General features: G+C 41.2%; 1 protein-coding gene across 4 annotated transcripts in view; it reads right to left on the bottom strand.

Moving 5' to 3' along the window:
- PLCB4 (phospholipase C beta 4) overlaps positions 1-19,165 on the bottom strand; it is a 124,293-nt gene that overhangs the window by 87,038 nt on the left and 18,090 nt on the right. For all 4 annotated transcript variants that reach the window (XM_088531291.1, XM_088531293.1, XM_088531292.1 and 1 more), the window contains exon 2: positions 210-310. In XM_088531291.1, the coding sequence (XP_088387417.1) occupies positions 210-293 (84 nt within the window). In that variant the 5' untranslated portion in view covers positions 294-310. The remainder of the gene's footprint in view (positions 1-209; positions 311-19,165) is intronic.

Here is a 19,165-nt window from a genome sequence, read left to right as displayed (position 1 = left end):
TTCAAATCAGAGGATTAAGTATATTTTAAGGCTATTTCTTTCAAAAGCAGAAACTGCAAGATTATAAAACATGTCAATATTTCCTCACCACATACATTTCTGGAGTTATTTGACAGTTTATGTGTATACATGAAAACAAAACATGAAATACTTTGTAATATCCACATATTTAAAAGAGACAGGCAAATGAAATGTGAGTGGTCCCTTACCTCTTCGTATCTATCAAACACAGCTCCATCTTGCATAAAAGAGGGAACTGGCTTCTGCCAGTTAAATTCATAAGGTTTTGCCATGATTGCAGAAGAAAAACCTGAAATGGAAGGAAAGAGCAGAGTTCAATAGCTGTCTTTTAAAAAGAGTATTTCATAGTCTAAAAAGGAAGAAAAATAGCGACTTCAGCTTTTCTTGTCACACAGTAGGCATATTGAAAAGGAAAAAAAACATAGTGCACTTTCAAATCAAGAGTTTTCATCACAAACATGTTTTCATGTTCCGTAAGTATAACTTTAAAATAAAAAATGCTCCTGAAATGTGTGATTGCACATAATTATTTGAGAAAACACATGGACTGTAACATTGCACTGGTTCAAATATCTGTTACATCACTAGTAGAGCATAATTAGGCTGGGATTAATGCTGCCCCAGGTAACCCAGACTATCACAGCTGGTAATATGCACAAGTGCTTCTTTTTCACAAGAGAACATCATATACCACACAGACAGAATATATTTTTAACACTCTAAATTGCATACTGCAAACAAACATTACACATTTTTACTCCGAGTTTTGTATCTCAGAATCCAATTATACTAAACACAGTTCCTTTTTTTTTTCTAGTGATATTTTTCTAGCTGAAGATATGGATAATATATAGGTCAAGATTCATAGGGAAAAAGCCTGTTTAGGAATATAGGGCATGAAATAAAATTAGCTGCCAGTGTTGCATAATTTGTGCAAGCTTAGGAATGTGAACAAAATAAAATGTTCATTTCCAATCTAAGAGTCATCTGATATATCCTAAAATATATATATATATATATAGTTATATATACATAAAATCTTCAGTATCCTTTCCAGGACCCTGGTGCTTTGTTAGGCATGTTACTTTACACCACAAAATGTCCCAACTCCGTGAAACACTAAAGTTTACCCTACCCGAAGTACATCTGCTTTGTACCTGCTTTCCCACACTATCTAGGACGTACGGTATCGTGGTTATACACTAGACCAGAAAGCCTTGCATGAGAAGGAATACACTTGGCAGTAGCATGACGAGATGGCAACTCCGACCAACAGACGGCTGAGCTCCTGACCCAGAAGGATCCACAGGACAGGGAACAGGACAGGCTGATGTGCAGTTGTTGGACTACAACAAACAAAACCCATCGCACGCGGGCACCACGCTGAGCCACGCTGCTCCAAGAGCAGACCCAACACTGCAAGTCATAGCTCAGTCTTTGCATTTCATTTGCTCCAGAAAACTGCAGTCTTCACCAGCCCCTAACCATGGCACCGATTAAGCCTGACTTTTATTGGACAGACGTGGGGAAAGGAAGAAAGCCCAAAGTCCTTCCATTCCCCACACTTTGCTCCCCAGCACTCACCCACTTAAGTGATGGTGAAAGCCCCTGCCTCCAAAACAAGGGTTAACCCAGGACAAAGGGACTGCTTTTTCCTCACACTGTGCTTGAAACGAGATTCAACAAACCCACAAAGGTCAGAAACATCTACTTAATTACAGGAAGCAGGAAGTGAATCCTGGGGGAAGGATTTCTCTCTATGTGCCTTCACAGACTTAATCATCTACTATTGACTACCTCTAGGAAGAAGATACAGGACTAAATGTATCCAGTGCAGCTATTCCCTCTGTTACAATGCAGGCACCAAGCCCAAGCAAAGTCTGTCCAAACAAGAAGAATAAAAAGGATACATAAAATGAAAGGGAGAGCACTACAGTCCACATAATCCATGTTATACAAACTGTTTTTGCAGCGGCTGTGCATGCCAGAACTCTTAAGAGCAGACTAAAATATTACTAGTTGGGTAGCAATTCTTTCACACTGCTTCTAGTCAGAATTTTTTACTTTCTAATTTCTAATTAGAGTTCTAATTCCTTTTCTAATTTCTACATTAACTTTTAAGCACAGAATAGATGCCAATATGTATATGTGCATGCATGTGTTTACACACATAAGCATTTATATGTACATATATACACACACACAGTTATGTTCTCTATCTTATTAAAAATGTTCTGGAAAGAATAAGAACAAGGAAAAGATTTAGATAGTGCTATTAAAGAACTCTCTCTAATGGTGGTTTTAAGAATAATCACTTATGTTAATTTTCTACTGAAAAAGGAGTTCTTTTTTAAAAAAATGCAAAATATATTTTGATGTTGTCCATCTCCTCATCTCCTGCCTTTTTTTTTGGTCATTGATACATGAACATCAAAATACTGGTCATGTTTCTAAAATGGCATGAATACATTAAATGAGTTCATTCTCTATAACTATCAAAGATGCAGTCTGACAGTTACATATCACACCATTAAGCGTTCAGTCCTTTTAGAAGATGGCACGTAAACTCAAAACAACCTCTCTGTGTTCTGCAATTAAAAGAGAGGCTAAGCAAAATAAATATGGGACAAGTGACTAATAAAAATGTGATTAGCTTTATTTAGTGCCCTATCAAAAGCCCCCCCTTTTTTCTCCCCTGTGTATTTGGCTTTTTAACACTCTGTAAAAGGTGTAATATCCCCCATGAGGACCATGCGATGTTTTGAGATTCTTTCAAGCAATATGCCAAAACATTGTGTTTTTATTATTGTTTAAAATACTCTTATAGTCTTCAGTTCTTTTGGGGTTTGGATCAGTGCGAGTTACTTTCTGATTATTCCACATGTGCGAGTGACAGACATCCCTTGGCAGCATCACGGCACCCCGCGCTGGGCCGCTCACTGACTTTGTGCAGTAGCCCACAATAATCACAGCATCTTGAAAACTTAATGCTTGTTCTAACTGCAAAGCTACATTTACACAAACACCGCTTCAGAAAAACAGTCTTCTGAGTTTATAGGCCTTGTTAACAGCCAGAGTTTAAAACACAACCAAAAAAAAAAAAAAAAAACAAAAAACCCCGATCCCAAACTATCTAACCGCTCCCCAAGGAACAGCTCTTGGAAAAATATCCCTTACATTTAAGGAAAACTTAAAACATGCACACCCAAAGAAGTGGTACACAAACCATTTTTATGGCATACTGATCCTTCCCATATAAACACCTTTATATGTTTAAATGACTTTTACTATCAGAATGTACCAGAGAAAAATCACTTCATATACAAGACAGGTAGTTTATGCACCAAAACACATTGCTAGCATGCAAAGTTCTGGGAAAGGCAGATGCATTCTGTGCTAAATCCTAAGAAATGTGATGACACTTTTAAGGCTACAAAGAATACTCTTCCACAGCCCCAACACTGCATGCTTGATCTTTCTCTTTTTTATTTACAGTGATGTCCGTAAGACACAGATTTTAAGATCTACATACTCCAGAATTGCTCTGAAATCTTATGACAACTGACAACATTTTTTTTTTTTCCCAGGATCTGGCACTCTGAGCCCTCTAATGTGCTCAAACTGATGCCTATCTCTCAGACAGGCTAATTACCTTAGCGCTGCAAACATGCACTTAATTGCCAGTTTGAACTTAGCTGAGTTCATTGTCCAGCCACAGAAACACAGCTCTAAAAATCCGCGCTTTACAGATATATCTTCTCCTGGTCTGGGTACTTACACAGTGTGATGAAGTTGTCTCGTTCCTTCACTGCTGATAAACTAAACAGACTGAGCTCTTCACTTTCGCGCTGCGCACATTCTTCAAAACTCGGAGTCGCTCTGAACCCTCTCCAGTTTTCCAGCTGCCTTTTCTAAAGTCAGGAGCCCAGAGCAGGACACAGGAGCCTAGCACAGCCCTCTGTCATATGAGCCAGAATTATAGTCTTATTTGCATAACCTTGCATTTAGCTGCATGGAAACACTCTTGCTTGATTGCTCATAATTTACCAAGCAATCAGGGTTTGTGTAGAGACTTGAGCTCATTGTTATTTACCATCTTACCTCTCTCTTGTCTAGCTCACAAGCCAGGACAGTTTACAGATGAACCGAGATACACTAAGCATGAGGGAAGGATGGTTTGAGTACAAGCAGCAAGGAGTCAGATGGATAGTAACAAAGCAGTTCTTTAAGCCATATGCTTTTAGCAGCTGTGCAGAAGGTGACAAAAATTTATCTGTTTTCAAAGCAGTCCTCCTCAGTCTAACACATCTCTTACCCTCCTCCCAAAAATCTGTTATTCCCTAACCCTGTCAGCTTTTAAGATCATGCACACACACAGCTTTTCACTCTTTGGAGCTCTTGTAATCTTAATCAATTCCTAAGTAGCTTACAGAAGTATAGATAAATAACCTCAAACATGAAATTCCAGCTTTCCCTTGATTGCTAATATATGCATGCATACCCCCTGATCATGGGGGGTTCTTCAGAACCCTTTAAAGAACACATTTAATAACAATGCAAGGTCTGAAGACTCCAGTCAGAAAGCACAGATTTAGAAACTAAACTGGAAAGCAGCCGAATTGTAATTCAAAAACTTTCAAATGCCCTGTACAAATTAAAATCAAAATTCTTTCACTGATTTAGGATTCTTAAAATATAAAAATGCCTCTACATACATACCTTTCACAAGGAGCAGACAAAACACACACAAAACACATTCTAGGGCTTGAGCAGTGACCGCAAGGGAGAAGTAGATGAAGTCTCCCAAGTTTAGCAGTTAGAAGTGTTTTGAGTTACCTCCTGTTCTTTAAGCACTGGTCTAACCCTGAGGCCACCATTTGGCTCACAAGAAAGAGCATCTTTTGATTCACCTGGAGTACCCAGAGGGTGAGGCCACAAAATTAACCACTGTATTATCTATAGCAGTATGATTTAACATAATATCTTCCTGTTCTGCAAGCTTAGCTGTACTAAACTAAAACAAGGAGGAAGGAGGATACAACACAGGACAGATGGACTATAAATTCTGCGTCTTTCATTTTTTGACCAAAAGAAGGACAAGGTGTGTGAACAGGAGGAGGAAAGGATTCTGTTAATACAAAGCAGACAGCTGTTTGGGGAAAGAGGTGATATTTTAAACTAACCCGCAGGGCCGGCTAGCATGATGGATAGGATACTCCTCGGATCCCATAAACATCCTGTCAATGTTGAGTCACTGTTGGAAAGGAGGGCAGTATCCGTGTGAGCTGATCCTGCCATTCTAAGACGGAGCTACATCATAATTTCCACAGTTTGCTTAGGCCAAATCATCACAGCAATAATGGTACAATTTCTTTTAGTAATTATTATTGTGCTTTTGGAATTAATCATTATTTGCCGAGTGAAAGATGAAGAAGCTCTGTATCTTTTATTTCTTATTCTATCACTTCTCTCTTCAAATCGCAATACCTAAATAATGCATTCTAAGAAAAAATGAAGTCAAATTTAGTATTTTTGCCTAGTGGAATTTATTTTCTTACAGTAACAAGGAACTTTTTTTTAAAAAAAAAAAAAGTTCCATCTTCAAGTACGTATATCCTTCACCACCACTCCTCTTTGGCAAACAAGAATCTTTATGAACAAAACCAAACAGATCCATATAAACAGTCCAATGTAATCTTAGAGAGCTGTATTGTGGGGTTCATTGCAGTCCAGAAAGTCTATCTGCAGGGATAGAGCCACAGGGCTGTTTGCTAGAGGTAGGAACTAACAGATGGTACACTGAAGTTCTTGTAAAAATGCCTCGTTCTTTTATTTATTGAGGTTCTAAAGCACTTTGACATGCAAATACCAAACTTTTTTTCTAGATCTTTATGGAAAGAAGATGCAGATCTTTGTACACTTCCTTCTCATTGTCAAATTTATTTCTCTCTAAATGTACCATCATAAACATATAAAAAAATGCAGATGCTGGGTATTTTTTTTTAGGCCCAAATTTATTTTTTTTAAGTGTAAGCTTTCAGCACTTTATTTTTAACCTGCTATTCACACAGCTCATGCAAGCAACCTAAACCAATTTTCCCCAAAACAAGCTTAAGGAACTGCAAAAGACATTACAGCAGAGCTCAGGCGCTTGAACATACATTGCCTTGTAAAGGTCTCCTTTTCCCCTTGGTCTCATTTTCCACGTTGCTTTAATTGCTGCAGAGCACTGGCATGCAGGGGCAGCGAAGAGGTTACCCCCAAACAAGCAGTGGCCTGTTCTTCACTAACCTCTTCTTGAGCGTTCCACAAGCAGCTCAGCGAGGCTGCCCCAGGCCGAGCTCTGCCTCGGGCTAAGTGCATCTGTTGCTGACAGCAGAAAACAGCAACAGCTTATGCCATGGTACTGAAAATGAGCTGCTCCTGCCTTAACTTGACATCTGAACTGTGGTTCAACCATCAGCTCTGATGACAGCCATAATCTACAACAAGCACAGCTCCTATGGCAGACTGACAGACCGCAGGACCCAAACACGACCTCTCTTCTTCCTTAGCTGTTTTTGTCCTAAGCTCTTCTGTGTGTGTTGATGTCTAAGGTTTTGCCCAGCCTTCCCACTCGCTCCTAATCTCCCTGCTTGTCTGAACAGGGACTGAAGTGAAAAAGTCAGAGTAAATATCAGCTTGGCTTACAAAGACCAACCACTTAAACCTGCATACACACACACACAAATGCACACAAGAGACTCTTTAAGAAATGTTTACAATAGCACAATGAATTCCTGAGGAAGAAATTTACCATATTCTCTAAGAAAATTAACTTCTATTAAAGTTCCTATAAACTCAAAGTACATTAATTCACAAAAATAAATGTGAGGCAGGAAATGTTATATATGTAATAAACTCAACATGAGGAATAGATTATACAACAAAAAAAGCACTGGCTATACTTTTAATGTGAAGACTGTTTAATCACAATAAGAGTAATGCAATCAGCAGAAGAAACCAACATGTGGAACGCTTCCAAGTAATGCAGTAAATAACCAAAGTCCTTAAAAAATAAAAATCAAACCAGTAACGCTACTGACAATACCCTCTGATTTTAGCTCCTCCCTTGGGCACTAAACCTACTGATCACAGCTGCCTGTCACCATTGGAACTCACTCATCTCAACCCAAATCTTTCCTTCCACAGTCAAGTACTTTATTAAGGCCTTTCCTTCCACTCTGTTGAGGAATGCGAAACAGCAAAAGGGTATTTAAGCCACCTCATGCTCAGAGCAAATTCTCAATCTTGAAAAGGTAAGTTACTTGTACAGTGACCAGCAGCACAAAGTCGCCGAAGCAGATTCTGCCCTTTTGAGTGGATCCAAAAGGCCCGACTGCCTGTGCAGCTCTGACAGCATCAGCACTGCCGCGCGCTACCGCTGCATCAAGTAAAGCTCTTGGCTTCAACTGCTGAATAAAATGGGCCTTTAGATACGTGCCACATCAATGCCTAGAAAAAAAAAAGTTTAGTAATCTCAATGATGTGCTGAAATTAAAAACAAGCAAACAAACAAACAAAAAGAACAGATTTTACTCCTGGTACACAAGGTTATCCTATAGTCATAACAGAAGCTCATCTATACACCCCCCAGGAAAGTATGATTTGATTGGAAGAGCAAACCAAAATGCAGAGCTACCCTAATAAACTTTTCACTAAACTGCAGTTTTGTAAGTGCTAAAAAAATCATGAGGCAAACATATAAATCCACACACTTTACTGAATAAACAAAGTCATTTTTTGTTCTTGTTCTTTCCCCCGGCAATGAAACATTTTATGCTTGCATTTTCAATTTGCAATGGTAAGTCAAAAGGCAAGGAGAAAGACAAGGACCTTCCCAAGAGATGATTTCTGAAGGTGACCTACTCTTCATACTGTCAGCTGTACACAGAATTTAGCTGATTCATCGAAAGATATAATAAATCGTGATTTATTTTCATTTGCATTGCACTGTTCATGTAATAGTAGTCTTCTGCTTCCAACCTGTGAACTTTCTCTTACAGCATGAGTATCAGATAAAGAACATTTTTTCAGGTCCTTTACCCACCCTGTCTTCCTCCAAAAGTAAACACTGCTCAAATGTAAAATCAAATTGTTGGAAGAATGTTGAGGATGCTCCCATTTTACCTTCAGTTAAGCAGCAGCCGTGTTAGAGGCATTAAATATTTATTTTTAGCATAACGTCAAGAATATCACTTACTGGAAGCCATCTCCCCTGGTACTACTTGAGAATGAATTGGACTCTGGTGACAGGAATAGTTTGTGTAATTGTAGCCATGATCTTTTCTAAATCGCTATAGCATGTGATGCATGTATAACACCTATCTTGATTTAAGAAGCAATGACTTCTATTAAATTTAAGTACTTCATGTCTTTCAACTGAAGATAGCGTCAGAACAGGCTACCTATACCTAATGAGGGGGGGAAAAAAAAAGTCTATTTTCTGAATTAATTCCTAACTCTCTTTATAGGCTTGTAAAATCCAACCTTAAAGGAAAGTGACCTATCAATCTGACTACCAAACACACTCCTCACTATGCTATTTAGGTAATTAACACGACACTTAATTTCTATTGTTGTTTTTGTTTAATCTGTAGCTGACTAATAATACAGAAATGAAAGAATACTGTTTCTCCATTTTAAGTATACCTTTATGGAACATCTGTGATATAGATTTTAATTAAAATCTGTAAGAGAATTTGACACTTAGTATTTCAGTTTCTTCTTTTTAGCCCCTTTCAGGAGCTTTCATGATTCAAACGAGAAGTGATTTTGGTACTTTAATTTGCAAGGACAACATAAATAAATGTTTAAAATTAGAATCCTAAGAAGAATTCAGATGGGAGCATGGGGAAATACCAAATAACCCTGAAGGAGCCGCATTCTTGTTAGCAATATAAGAGCTCAAGTATCCTGGGAGATAAAAGGACTGTAAAAATGAGAGACTGAATTATTAATTACAAATTAATTGCAGAAAGACAACACAAGCTTACAAAACAAATTCTTTTCAGCAGTCTTTAGGATTTTAAATGCAAGAAGAAGTTTTGGAAATAACTCAAGCTAATACCTCAAATAAAAATAAAACTAAATACAAATATCAGCTCCTCCATGAACACGTCTTTAGGACATGGTTGTCTGTTCCCAAACAACCGTACGGGTTCAGACCGTGTATTAATAAAATTTAGGAAAAGGTCAAGATGGCATTTTTGTAATATTTTCCAAATCTCTGTGTGTTTAAAATAATCCCTTCTATGGTCAGATATATTAGCTCAAACCAAACTTTAATAAAGTTTTGACATGCCTTAATATGAGCGTACTCAAAATACACAGATATTTTAAAAACTAATAAGCTGTGAGGAACATAGATGTTACTTTAAAATCTAAAATTAGGCAAATGACACTGCAGCGGGCAGGGTCCACCTCCGGCCCGTTCGCTAGGTGATTTCCGAGCAAAGAGCACCCAGACTCATTGCAGGGACTCAAACTTGGGATGAGAGCAAAGGCAACTGGCTCCCAAGACAGTGTCAGCCCTCTGAGTGCTCCTAATGTCAACAACTTGCAGTCCTTAGTTGGGAGGGTTGTTTTTCTCTCTCTCTCTCTCTCTTCCCCCCACCCTTTTTATAAGTAGATAGTTCTTGAAAGCTTAAGCTGGGTACAAATTTCTTGGTAGATAACACGGAATGGAGAACAAAGCAGCACAGAGAAACTATCTGCGTTTGGTCAGCACGCTCCTTCCTTCCTTCCTTCCACCTGAGATCCTTTTTCTCGCTGTTATCGCGCTCACGCTGCCCTGCTCTCAGGGGAGCTGCGGCCCTACGTGTCCCGCGAGCTTGGGACAGGGCAGCAGCAGCACAGCCAGAACGGGCCCTGCGGAGGCTGGCGGGGCTGGGACAAGGGCTCTCCCTCAGGGCCTCGCTGCTTTGGGCTTTTTATTCTTCCCTGCGCAGCTTTTGGGTCCAAGGCAAACAGAGCACCGAGACAGACCACGCTCGCTGCGTTTAAGGGAGGTTCTCCCGGTGGCTCGTCCCAGCATCAGGAGCCCCGGCAGGTCTGCAGCCCCCTGCGAGAAGCAGACCTATGCACTGGGATGGCATTGAACAGATGGGGAACAAAAACTAAGGAAAACCTCATCACCATCTGGCCTAAGCACTGTTGAATGGGCTCAACTTGCCCGTCTTCCTCACTCCCAAACACCCTCCTTGCCATATCCAGGATCAAGGTTTATTACCAACTGTTCAGGAAAAAATCCCAGCCCCTTGGGGTTAGCTGGGAGTCAGCGGAGCTGGCGAACAGCAGAGGTTTGTCCAGGCTGCTCTGCAGTCCTGCTTGGACACTCTGTCTTTGCCAGTTTTATTTCCACCTCCTCTAGAACGGGGCTAATCTTAAACACATGTGGGGACACATCTCAGACACACTTTAGTGAGTTTTGAAAGCACAGAAGGCAAAGTATTCCAGAACACAGTGCTGCTGAAGACCTTTAACTACCAAAACCGTTCAGTATTAACTCAATAATAAATATCGAGTCAGTCTTGAGAAAATAAGATTGCCACAGTTTTAAAAACAGAATGTGTCACAAGCAGTCAAGGATAAAAGTTTGCCTGTATTTGGGAAAAATGGAACCCCTCTTTCCAGCAGGACACAGCCATACTTTTGACATATCCCAAGCCATTAGATATTTATAGCTTTAATTTCAAAGACAGACAAGAGAAAACAACAAAAAAGGGTTCTGAACTTCATATTAATGCTATCCTTCCTTTATCATGATAGGCAGGTGACATCTCCTGTGAATTTATTTTAGCCCCATATCTTTTTAGTGGTTGTGCAACTGTCCAGAGACACTAAAAGCAACAGAGACCATGTATCTGATGAGTTTCATAGTTAAACATAAATGAAAGATATAGGTGCACAAAAGAAAGATATAGGTATCATCAGCTTCTTCACCAATCCCTGCCTCAGAGGCACAGAGCAACATGCATAAATGTATGCATCTGCTAATCATATATTAAAACAACTCCTTTGACACTGTGCTATGTTTATCATCACATCAGTCATTACTGGTTTGACAGAATTTTTCTCCTTCAGGGTAAAATGAGACTGCATGAGACATCTGAAATAAACTACTAGGAAAAACTGTTCAGAAGTGCTAATATACTAATTACTGCTATTTTCAGTTGTAAATATAACTTGAGAACAATATCTCTAAACTCTCTTCCTGAATACTAACATTCTTTTTGTTTAAAAATGTGAGCAAAAGCTGTAATGCCAACTATTACAAGGAAAGTGTTCCAAGTCAGCAGTCTCTAAATCTTCCTGCTGGATGTATTCTGGGTTCTTCAACTATTCATATTGTACCAGGCAATTTTTGGAGTATAGACATCTCAATTTTTCTATTCATCCACACAGTTGGCTTGACACAGTATTCCAAATGGGATAAAAATAAAAGAGTTGGTATGTAACCTATTTGTCCAGCATGGAGACAAAAAGAAGAGCCAGTCTGCCAGCCACGAGTGTTGGTATGGAGTGCTGGCATACACAGCCCATTTTGAACACTTACTTGACATCTCATAATAAACAGCAAGCTTTATATCATGCTGAGAGTTTCAATTTATTCAGACTTTTCCGGAACAACTGGAGACACAAGAGTCAGGGGACTTTCTCTCTCTAAATTCCTAACATTAAGATGCAATTCAGTGTTGTATGGGCAGGGGGAAAACGGAGCTCTCGGCTCCCTCAGCCTGTCGTACAGAGTAAACTTCCTCATCGCTGTTCTTTATCCTCACCTTGGGGCTGGTGGGACTCTGAACAGAAAATGTTTCTGCCCTCTTGCTGAGCCAGGTATACGGCGGAATGTGCTCGTGTCGGCAGCACACTGCAGTCCCCTCCCGGAAAGACAAGAATCTGATCATCCTGCAAAATCACAAAGACACTGAGGACTCTGGGCAATGCTTTGGGGAGAAAAAATGAAAGGGATGAGTGGAGAGGAACACAACAACTGAACAGGAGGGAGCCAATGCCAAAAAAAAGCACAGACCCTGAAGGTGAAGATGGGATGTCTGACACGGAGGCAGATTTCACCAGTGTGATGAAGAGCAGAGCCACAGGGCTAAACTGAAAAGGGAGGGTGGCAGCATTTTGATAACATTACAGAAAAATGGGGTGTTTTGGAATAGCTGAAATGGAAATGGTCAGGATAGCACAAGCAAGACTATTTTTAGAGATTATTCTGAGTATGAAGATGGATTTTGGCAATCAGGCTGGAAAGGAAGGCACAGTGTGGAATATATGCTAAGGAAGACCAGCAAATTACAATGCTGGTGTCTACCTGCATGGAGCAGGGAAAAAAGAAGCAGCAATGATGGCACCAGCAGCCAGGCAGCTGTATAGAGGGGTCATTTACTGTGGGGATGGCAGAGCTTCCACAGCTCTGCATTTCCCTGCGCTGCCAGCAAGCCGAGCCAGGGACATGGGAACAAAAGGCCTTGGAAAGTGAAAGAACTTATTCTAGAGAGGGTGAAGGATCTGAGCTGGCAGCAAGTTGGTCTGGAAGTCACCAGATGCAATGGGAATCAACAGATGCAACTGACGGCAGCCTAATAACTGACGAGGGGATCCTAGCTGAGATGGAAAGCAAGTGCACGGGCTCTGCTTAACCAGCGCGGCCCTTCCCGGCCCCGGCCTCCCACAGCTTGGTGCCAAGCGGTGCCTGGGCAAGGAGACACGCTCAGCAAGCCCAGCACCCAGCAAAAGCAAGAGCCGCGGCACACGGAGAAAGCCAAGGCAACATTTCTACGTGTCTAAACCAGCTCTGCTCCATGTACCGCTGTTAAGCATTTACAACATTGTAATTACCACTACACAGATTAAAAGACTAAGCTCAGCAGGCTTTTCCCATGAAAAAAAGCTGGTCAGCTAGTTCAGACCTCTTTTCTTCCTGTCACATACCTACTAAATGCTCCAGACTGCTTAATGTGATAAAAATGTCTAGACTGTATTTTGACTGAAAGCTTAAAGTGGAGAGTTTTTTGCCCTTGGCAAGCAATCCCCTTCTTTGCTCCTTTCTTGGTAAGCAGCAGCACACGATTTGCATGCTGTACTACTGCAGTCCATGCTTCCTGCATACTGTACATGCATTTCTGGTGTCTTCATAAGTTTTCTCAGGTTTTATAGACAAGCCTAGGGAAACCCCAGGAATATATACACAATATATATGTATAACTCTGCACAGCGTTTCTTCACAAGGAAAAACTTGAAGCTAGTCAAAGTGCAACCAAAGCTAAGGAAAGGAAGATGAAATGGTACCCTTTCACAGCCCAGTGAACAAGAAAAACGGAAACAAAACAGGGATAAATAGGTGGCAGAAGTAGAGATTAGGGAAGAAATCCCTACAGTCATGCTAAAAAAAAAAAAAAAAAAAAAAAAGGTTTACCAAACATGAATCACATGAATCAGCACATTCAATGCATCGTGGTCCTTAGTTGCCCTCATTCTTCAGCAACTGCTGCTTTTGGCACAACAAAACTTCTGACACGACCCAGTTCAGCTTGCCCACCCTGCAAATCAGCGTCTGTGTCGCGGGGCACCGTGCGGGAGCAGGTGCCTCTGGCTTTTGTCAGCACGTGCAACTTGCGTGTTGGAAACCGAGCTGCATACCATGGAAAATGCCTGCTTAGAAACCCTATCCCTGGATGCCACTCATTGTAGCCGATTCCCACAGGAAATAACAACCCTTGCCAAAGGAACGGATGGACACTGTGGTGTGGCAGAAACACCACTTTGGCACAGGCACAACTGGCTTGTCATGCAATGTATGAAAGTCACACTTCCCAACCTCCAGTGCCCCATTCATTCCCAGACTACAGCAGTTGCAACATCCTGGGAGTAAACTTCTCTTTAAAATGCCCTTCATCCTCATCCAAACCCTTAACTAGCTCTTCTTCTTTGGGATCAGGTCATGAAGTGCACTGCCAGTCACAGGAATGGAAGAAGAGCCAAGTTCCTCTGGGACTACTGACCACTCCACAGCAAAAGAACTACGGTTTGGGACTATCTAGGGGGAGGTTATTTCTATGGAAGCAAACTGCACCCTTCCCACATTCTGCCCTATGCGCAGAGGGACCTGTGCAGTGAATTTACTGGCTCGCCACTGAGCACTTGTGATTTCTACCTTCCTCAGGATGATTTTTGCTTAGCAAGTCATAACACTCCCTTCTGTTAAAAGGGAGAAGCTTTCCAGCACTACCAGAGGGTTGATTTTTCAAGTGGTCAGATACCATAGAGAACAGACTGAGCAAGCTGCCAATTTCTAGACAGACTTCTGTGAAACAGCTGTGCACAGAAGTTGAATGATTGGATCTGGAAGGTTGTATATTGATTCTAAAACCAACCAACCAAAAACAAACGAACAAAAAAACTACTAATAGGGTATTCCAGTCAATAAATCTTTCCCCCTCTGACACTGCACTCCTGCAGCCTTTGTGCCAGCACAGCTCCTGTCCACATTACAGGGTGCTTTACACAGTCCAGGGACTGCAAAATTAAATCCCTGCTTTGCTCCACAAACACAGAGCTGCCCAGGGCATCTGTGTGATGTGGCGCACACACCCAAGGAGAAGGGAGGAGGCCCAGCTGATGTTTCTCTGAAAGCCCCATGCCACGCTGGGGAACACTTGGAGAGGGGCAGGCACCTTCTTTCTGCAGAGCAGCTGGCGGAAGCCTCCCGGAGGCAGGCACCCGGTCTGCTGTTTCCATCATACCGGGGTATCATGGGGAGGATACCAGGGTGCTGGGGAGGGCGTTTTGGATAGGAGACAAAAGAATGGAGCAACCACCGTTTCTCCCAACACAGGAGGGGCTGTCACTGAAGCAGAAATAACAGATTTTACAGCAATGGCTTTCCTTTCCAAAGCTGCATTTCCATTGTTTTCCTCTCAAATCATGGTAGCATGGGCTACTTAACACTGTTCAGACTGACACACGGGAAGACCTGCACATAACAACATCAGAAAGTCACTGCACTTACTTCAGAGGTTTGTTCCCTCTGAGTATCCTCGATCAAATGCATTAAGGGAACAGATATCTATTAGGTTTGTAAATACCCAGAGCAGTGGACATCATCACTCCCAAGTCACTTGTTACCTGCATCTGCTAGAGACAACCACTAACCAGGGCTGAAGAGGGTAACCTAATCGCAGGGCCACCACTGAAGTGCAACATGCAGCTGCTTCTAGGGTGAGCCAGGGCAAAGCGAGCTCCCCTGGAGCCGCAGCTGCAATAAAGGAGCAGATCTGACTCTCTCCCTCCAAAAAGATACGTCCCCTCTTTTCCTTCCTTTTGGTTTCCAGCCATCTAAACCCAGTCCTGCCAGCCTGAGTGATCCTGGCTTAGCCAAGTCATCTCATCTCTGTTTGCACAGGGAAAGCTCTTCACTTGTTCTGATTTTCTGCTAGCTCAGGGAGCTGTATCCATGTCACAGAAGAGTCGAATCACTGCCAGAACCAGTGCAGCAAGTACCAGCGAGAAGCAAAACCACCAATTTTTTTTTTTTTTTTGTGTGTGTGTGTTGTTGTTTGGTTTTTTTTTGGTGTTAGCAAAATGTTATATTGGGTCAGTCAGTCTGATCTCATCTGACTGCTTCCTTATCTTCAGTGTCCAAAAATATTAACTGGGTAATTTCTTACTCTCCCTAACTCCAGGTTTAGGCGTACTTCCTTGTAGACGCTTCTTAATCACTGCTTATACAATGATACATGCATATATATTTTTAATTACATTTTTACACACATATGTAAATTCTCCAATACCATATATATTGCAATTACCTGTAATATTTTTATTTTACTTACTATTGTTTGTAAAACTACTGAAGGTATCTGAAAGCAGAAAGGAAAGAAAAAGAAACAAAGACAAAAAAAGAAGAGAAGCGAGAGTGAGGGGGTAGGGGAAATGAGGGAAGCAATGAACCTTCTTTTATGGGTTATAAAATAACATAAGTGAGCTAATTCAGTGATGCAAAATTCAGATGATAAGATCAGTATACTTAATGATGTTCCTGAAAACCATGTGCTACATCTTTAAAATTTAAATGAAAGTTGAATAAGCAAACCAAAAATTTATAAAAGTGAAAACATCTTTTTTTTTTTTCCCTCTTCACATTGGTGTTAAACAACACATCCCTCTTCTGCTGGACCATGAGTATAGGTGATTCTGGGAGAGACTGTACAATGACGGACTAATGTGGTGGACCTCGACGTCTAAACCAAGCCTCTGCTCACTTTTTGGGGCCGACATAAAAATCTGGCATGAATTAACTGAAGTTTCCAAGTAAAATGAGGTGGCCCCTCGGTGGCAAGCCAGCTCAGAGATCAGGTATTGCTGACACCGAGCAGGAATAGGGCCCAGGCTACCACGGCCCACGCGGGTTTCCGTGAGCACGTCCAGGCCGTGCAGCGTAACCCGTGGTGAGGCGCGCCGGCTCGCTGTGTTTGGCCGTGCTACCAGCCGTGGTCAATTCGGTCTGCTCCTTGGGCTGCCAGGGCTCCACGCTACTAGAGCCAGGCTTCCTCCAGCTCAGTTAGTGCCTCCCAGGGATCTCGGGGGGTTCTCCACATTACTGCATGTAGGGCAACACACCTTGGCTGCCATGCGGCAGCGCGGGCGGTGGGGCACAGGGCATGTACTGTCACTTGAGGGAGGCTGGCTTAAGGCCTTAAATATCACAAAGCAATCTCTGAAGCAAAGCTGATTTCACACTGCAGTAATATTCTTAAAGACTCTTCACTAACACTTGTCTCTCTTCATAATAACAGCCTGCAGTTACAGAATTCTCCATAAATTATTTCATACTAGTTGTGTTGCCATAATATTCGTTTTCCCAATGCATAAATGGTGCCTGCTCCAATATAACAAACACATTAAGTCAGTGCAAACCCAGGTCTTGGTGACAAGACTTCTATCTTTAAGCATTAGCCTATCCAGGTGGGGGCACTGCAAGGTAATATTACTTCAGCAAAGTATGGAAGAAATCAGAACCCCCGGTTTTCATTCTAGTCTTTATTTTGCAGGCTTACTTCAGTAAAACCACTGGCCAAGCATTAGGTTGAAAGTAGAACTCAGGGAATCAAAGCAAAGCAAACTGCAAAGGTTTGCATTTTACCTGATGTTTTGGGGCTACATAGATGTCACCTAACGCTTCTTGGGGACGGCTAAGAGCGTCCTGTAAGGCAAGCCATGTTCCAAGCATAACCAAAACGCTCACTAGACACAAGCAATCCAGCTCAAAAACATCTTGAATGTTTTTCTTGAATCTTGAAAACCTCTGCAATCTTGAATGACCTCAGAAATTAGGTCAACCCTGATTTTCTTCTTATTCTCTACAAGATATAAGCAAACAACTAAGTTAACACACAAAGGTGAAATGAAACTTTTGGGTCAGCTTCAGAGATGAGGCCAATGCCTCCGCTTTAACCAAGATAACGGAGGAGGAGAAGTGACAAGGCTTGGGACACCTGGCAGGTGCAAAGACACAGCCACAATCATACCCTCAGTTCTGCTGGCACAGGATCAGCCAGCATTACCCTGTGTGACACCCGCACTTTCATCACAAGTTTCACAATATTTTCTGCTTTCCCCATCACCTCCAATGGTATGTACTTAAGCAATCATCTCACCATCCATCTTCCACATGGTTACAGAGAAAACATGGAAATCTGACCTGATTGTCCCTGAAATAATGTTAAAATCGGGGACAAATAAAAGCAAATAAATCCAAACACCATGGACATACACACGAATATTAGTACTCCTCTGGGGCACTTCTTGAGCAGTTAGTTTGCAGGGTTTTATACTGCTTTGGCTGCACACAGAGCTTAAAGTTATAGCAGTAACAGGGATTTCTCATCAGTGTAATGTACTCTTGAGGCATCTTATATGTCTTAAGTGAGACAAACCATCTGAAGCTTCAGTCATCTTCTGATGGAGGAGGAGGAAAGGTTTTGCTTGCCAAACATCTCGGCAATTTCACTGGGGACCAATGCAGAGGGAATCTCATAGAGACAGCTTAGAGGTTAAATAAAATTAATATAGGCGTAACAGGGAAAGAAAGATATGCTGGCACCAGACTGATAACCTGGGAACTCTCCAAATGAGAACTAGCCAGTATCATTTGTTTTGGCCGTGACAATTTTGCCCAGTTTGCCGTGCTGTTTGTAAAATTTTTATACGCTCTCCATGTAACTTTGTTCATTAAGTGTTGGCTTCAGTAGACTTCTGATGGTAAAATGAGTATCAGAAAACATGGCTGTAACAGGCCAAAGAAAAAAACAGTGACATTTGCTGTGATAAAAACCCAGATGACCTGGTTTCATATCTGATTTTCCTCCCAGGGCATCCCCACCTGTTTAACGAGAAGAAATACATGCCCTGCCAGCAAATCCTATTAAAACTGTATTGTCTGTTTGGTATCTACTCACTAGAACACTACATTAAAATGCACAGAAACCAGAGATTCAAGTCATGCTAAACACAATCACACGGACCATCTTCTTGCACATCCAGACGTCTGCTTTCCTAGTAGCAAAGCTACTTATTTTTCAGTTTTCAGATTACAAGGTAAACACACGTTGCACATAATAACCGAAAACCAGAGGAATTGTTAAAAACATTAAGAGAATGAACTCACAGAAAGAGCATCTAAAAAAACGGTTTCTGTGTGTTGTGGATAATATCAGGACAAAACTGACTAAAAATAGTTAATATCATGATTACAGCTTTGAACCTAGAATACATTCACCCCATTTTAACATCAAAGAATCTATCTATTACTTTTGTCGGCTATAAAACAGTAGCATCTATTGATCACCTTGCTTCCTTGTATCATACAAAAGTTTCAAGATTGAAAAATGTAGTTTAGTTAAAATGAATTGAGAAATATTATTTTATGTTATTAAAAATATATATTATTAAGATCAAAAGTTCTAATATCTTCATTTTTTCCAGTAGGAAAAAGAAAACCAGTAAAGCTAATTTTTGTTTCAATTCCTATTCTCAGGTAACAAAACATGCATGTGCTTTACAACAATACACAGAAGTTCTGAATTAAAAGACT

Source organism: Tinamus guttatus, unplaced genomic scaffold, assembly GCF_059628265.1.
Source record: "Tinamus guttatus ecotype Peru unplaced genomic scaffold, ASM5962826v1 Tinamus_guttatus_pri_ptg000403l, whole genome shotgun sequence".
Classification (NCBI taxonomy): domain Eukaryota; kingdom Metazoa; phylum Chordata; class Aves; order Tinamiformes; family Tinamidae; genus Tinamus; species Tinamus guttatus.
Note: the sequence above shows the minus strand (reverse complement) of the source record. Positions and strands in the feature narration are given on the sequence as shown.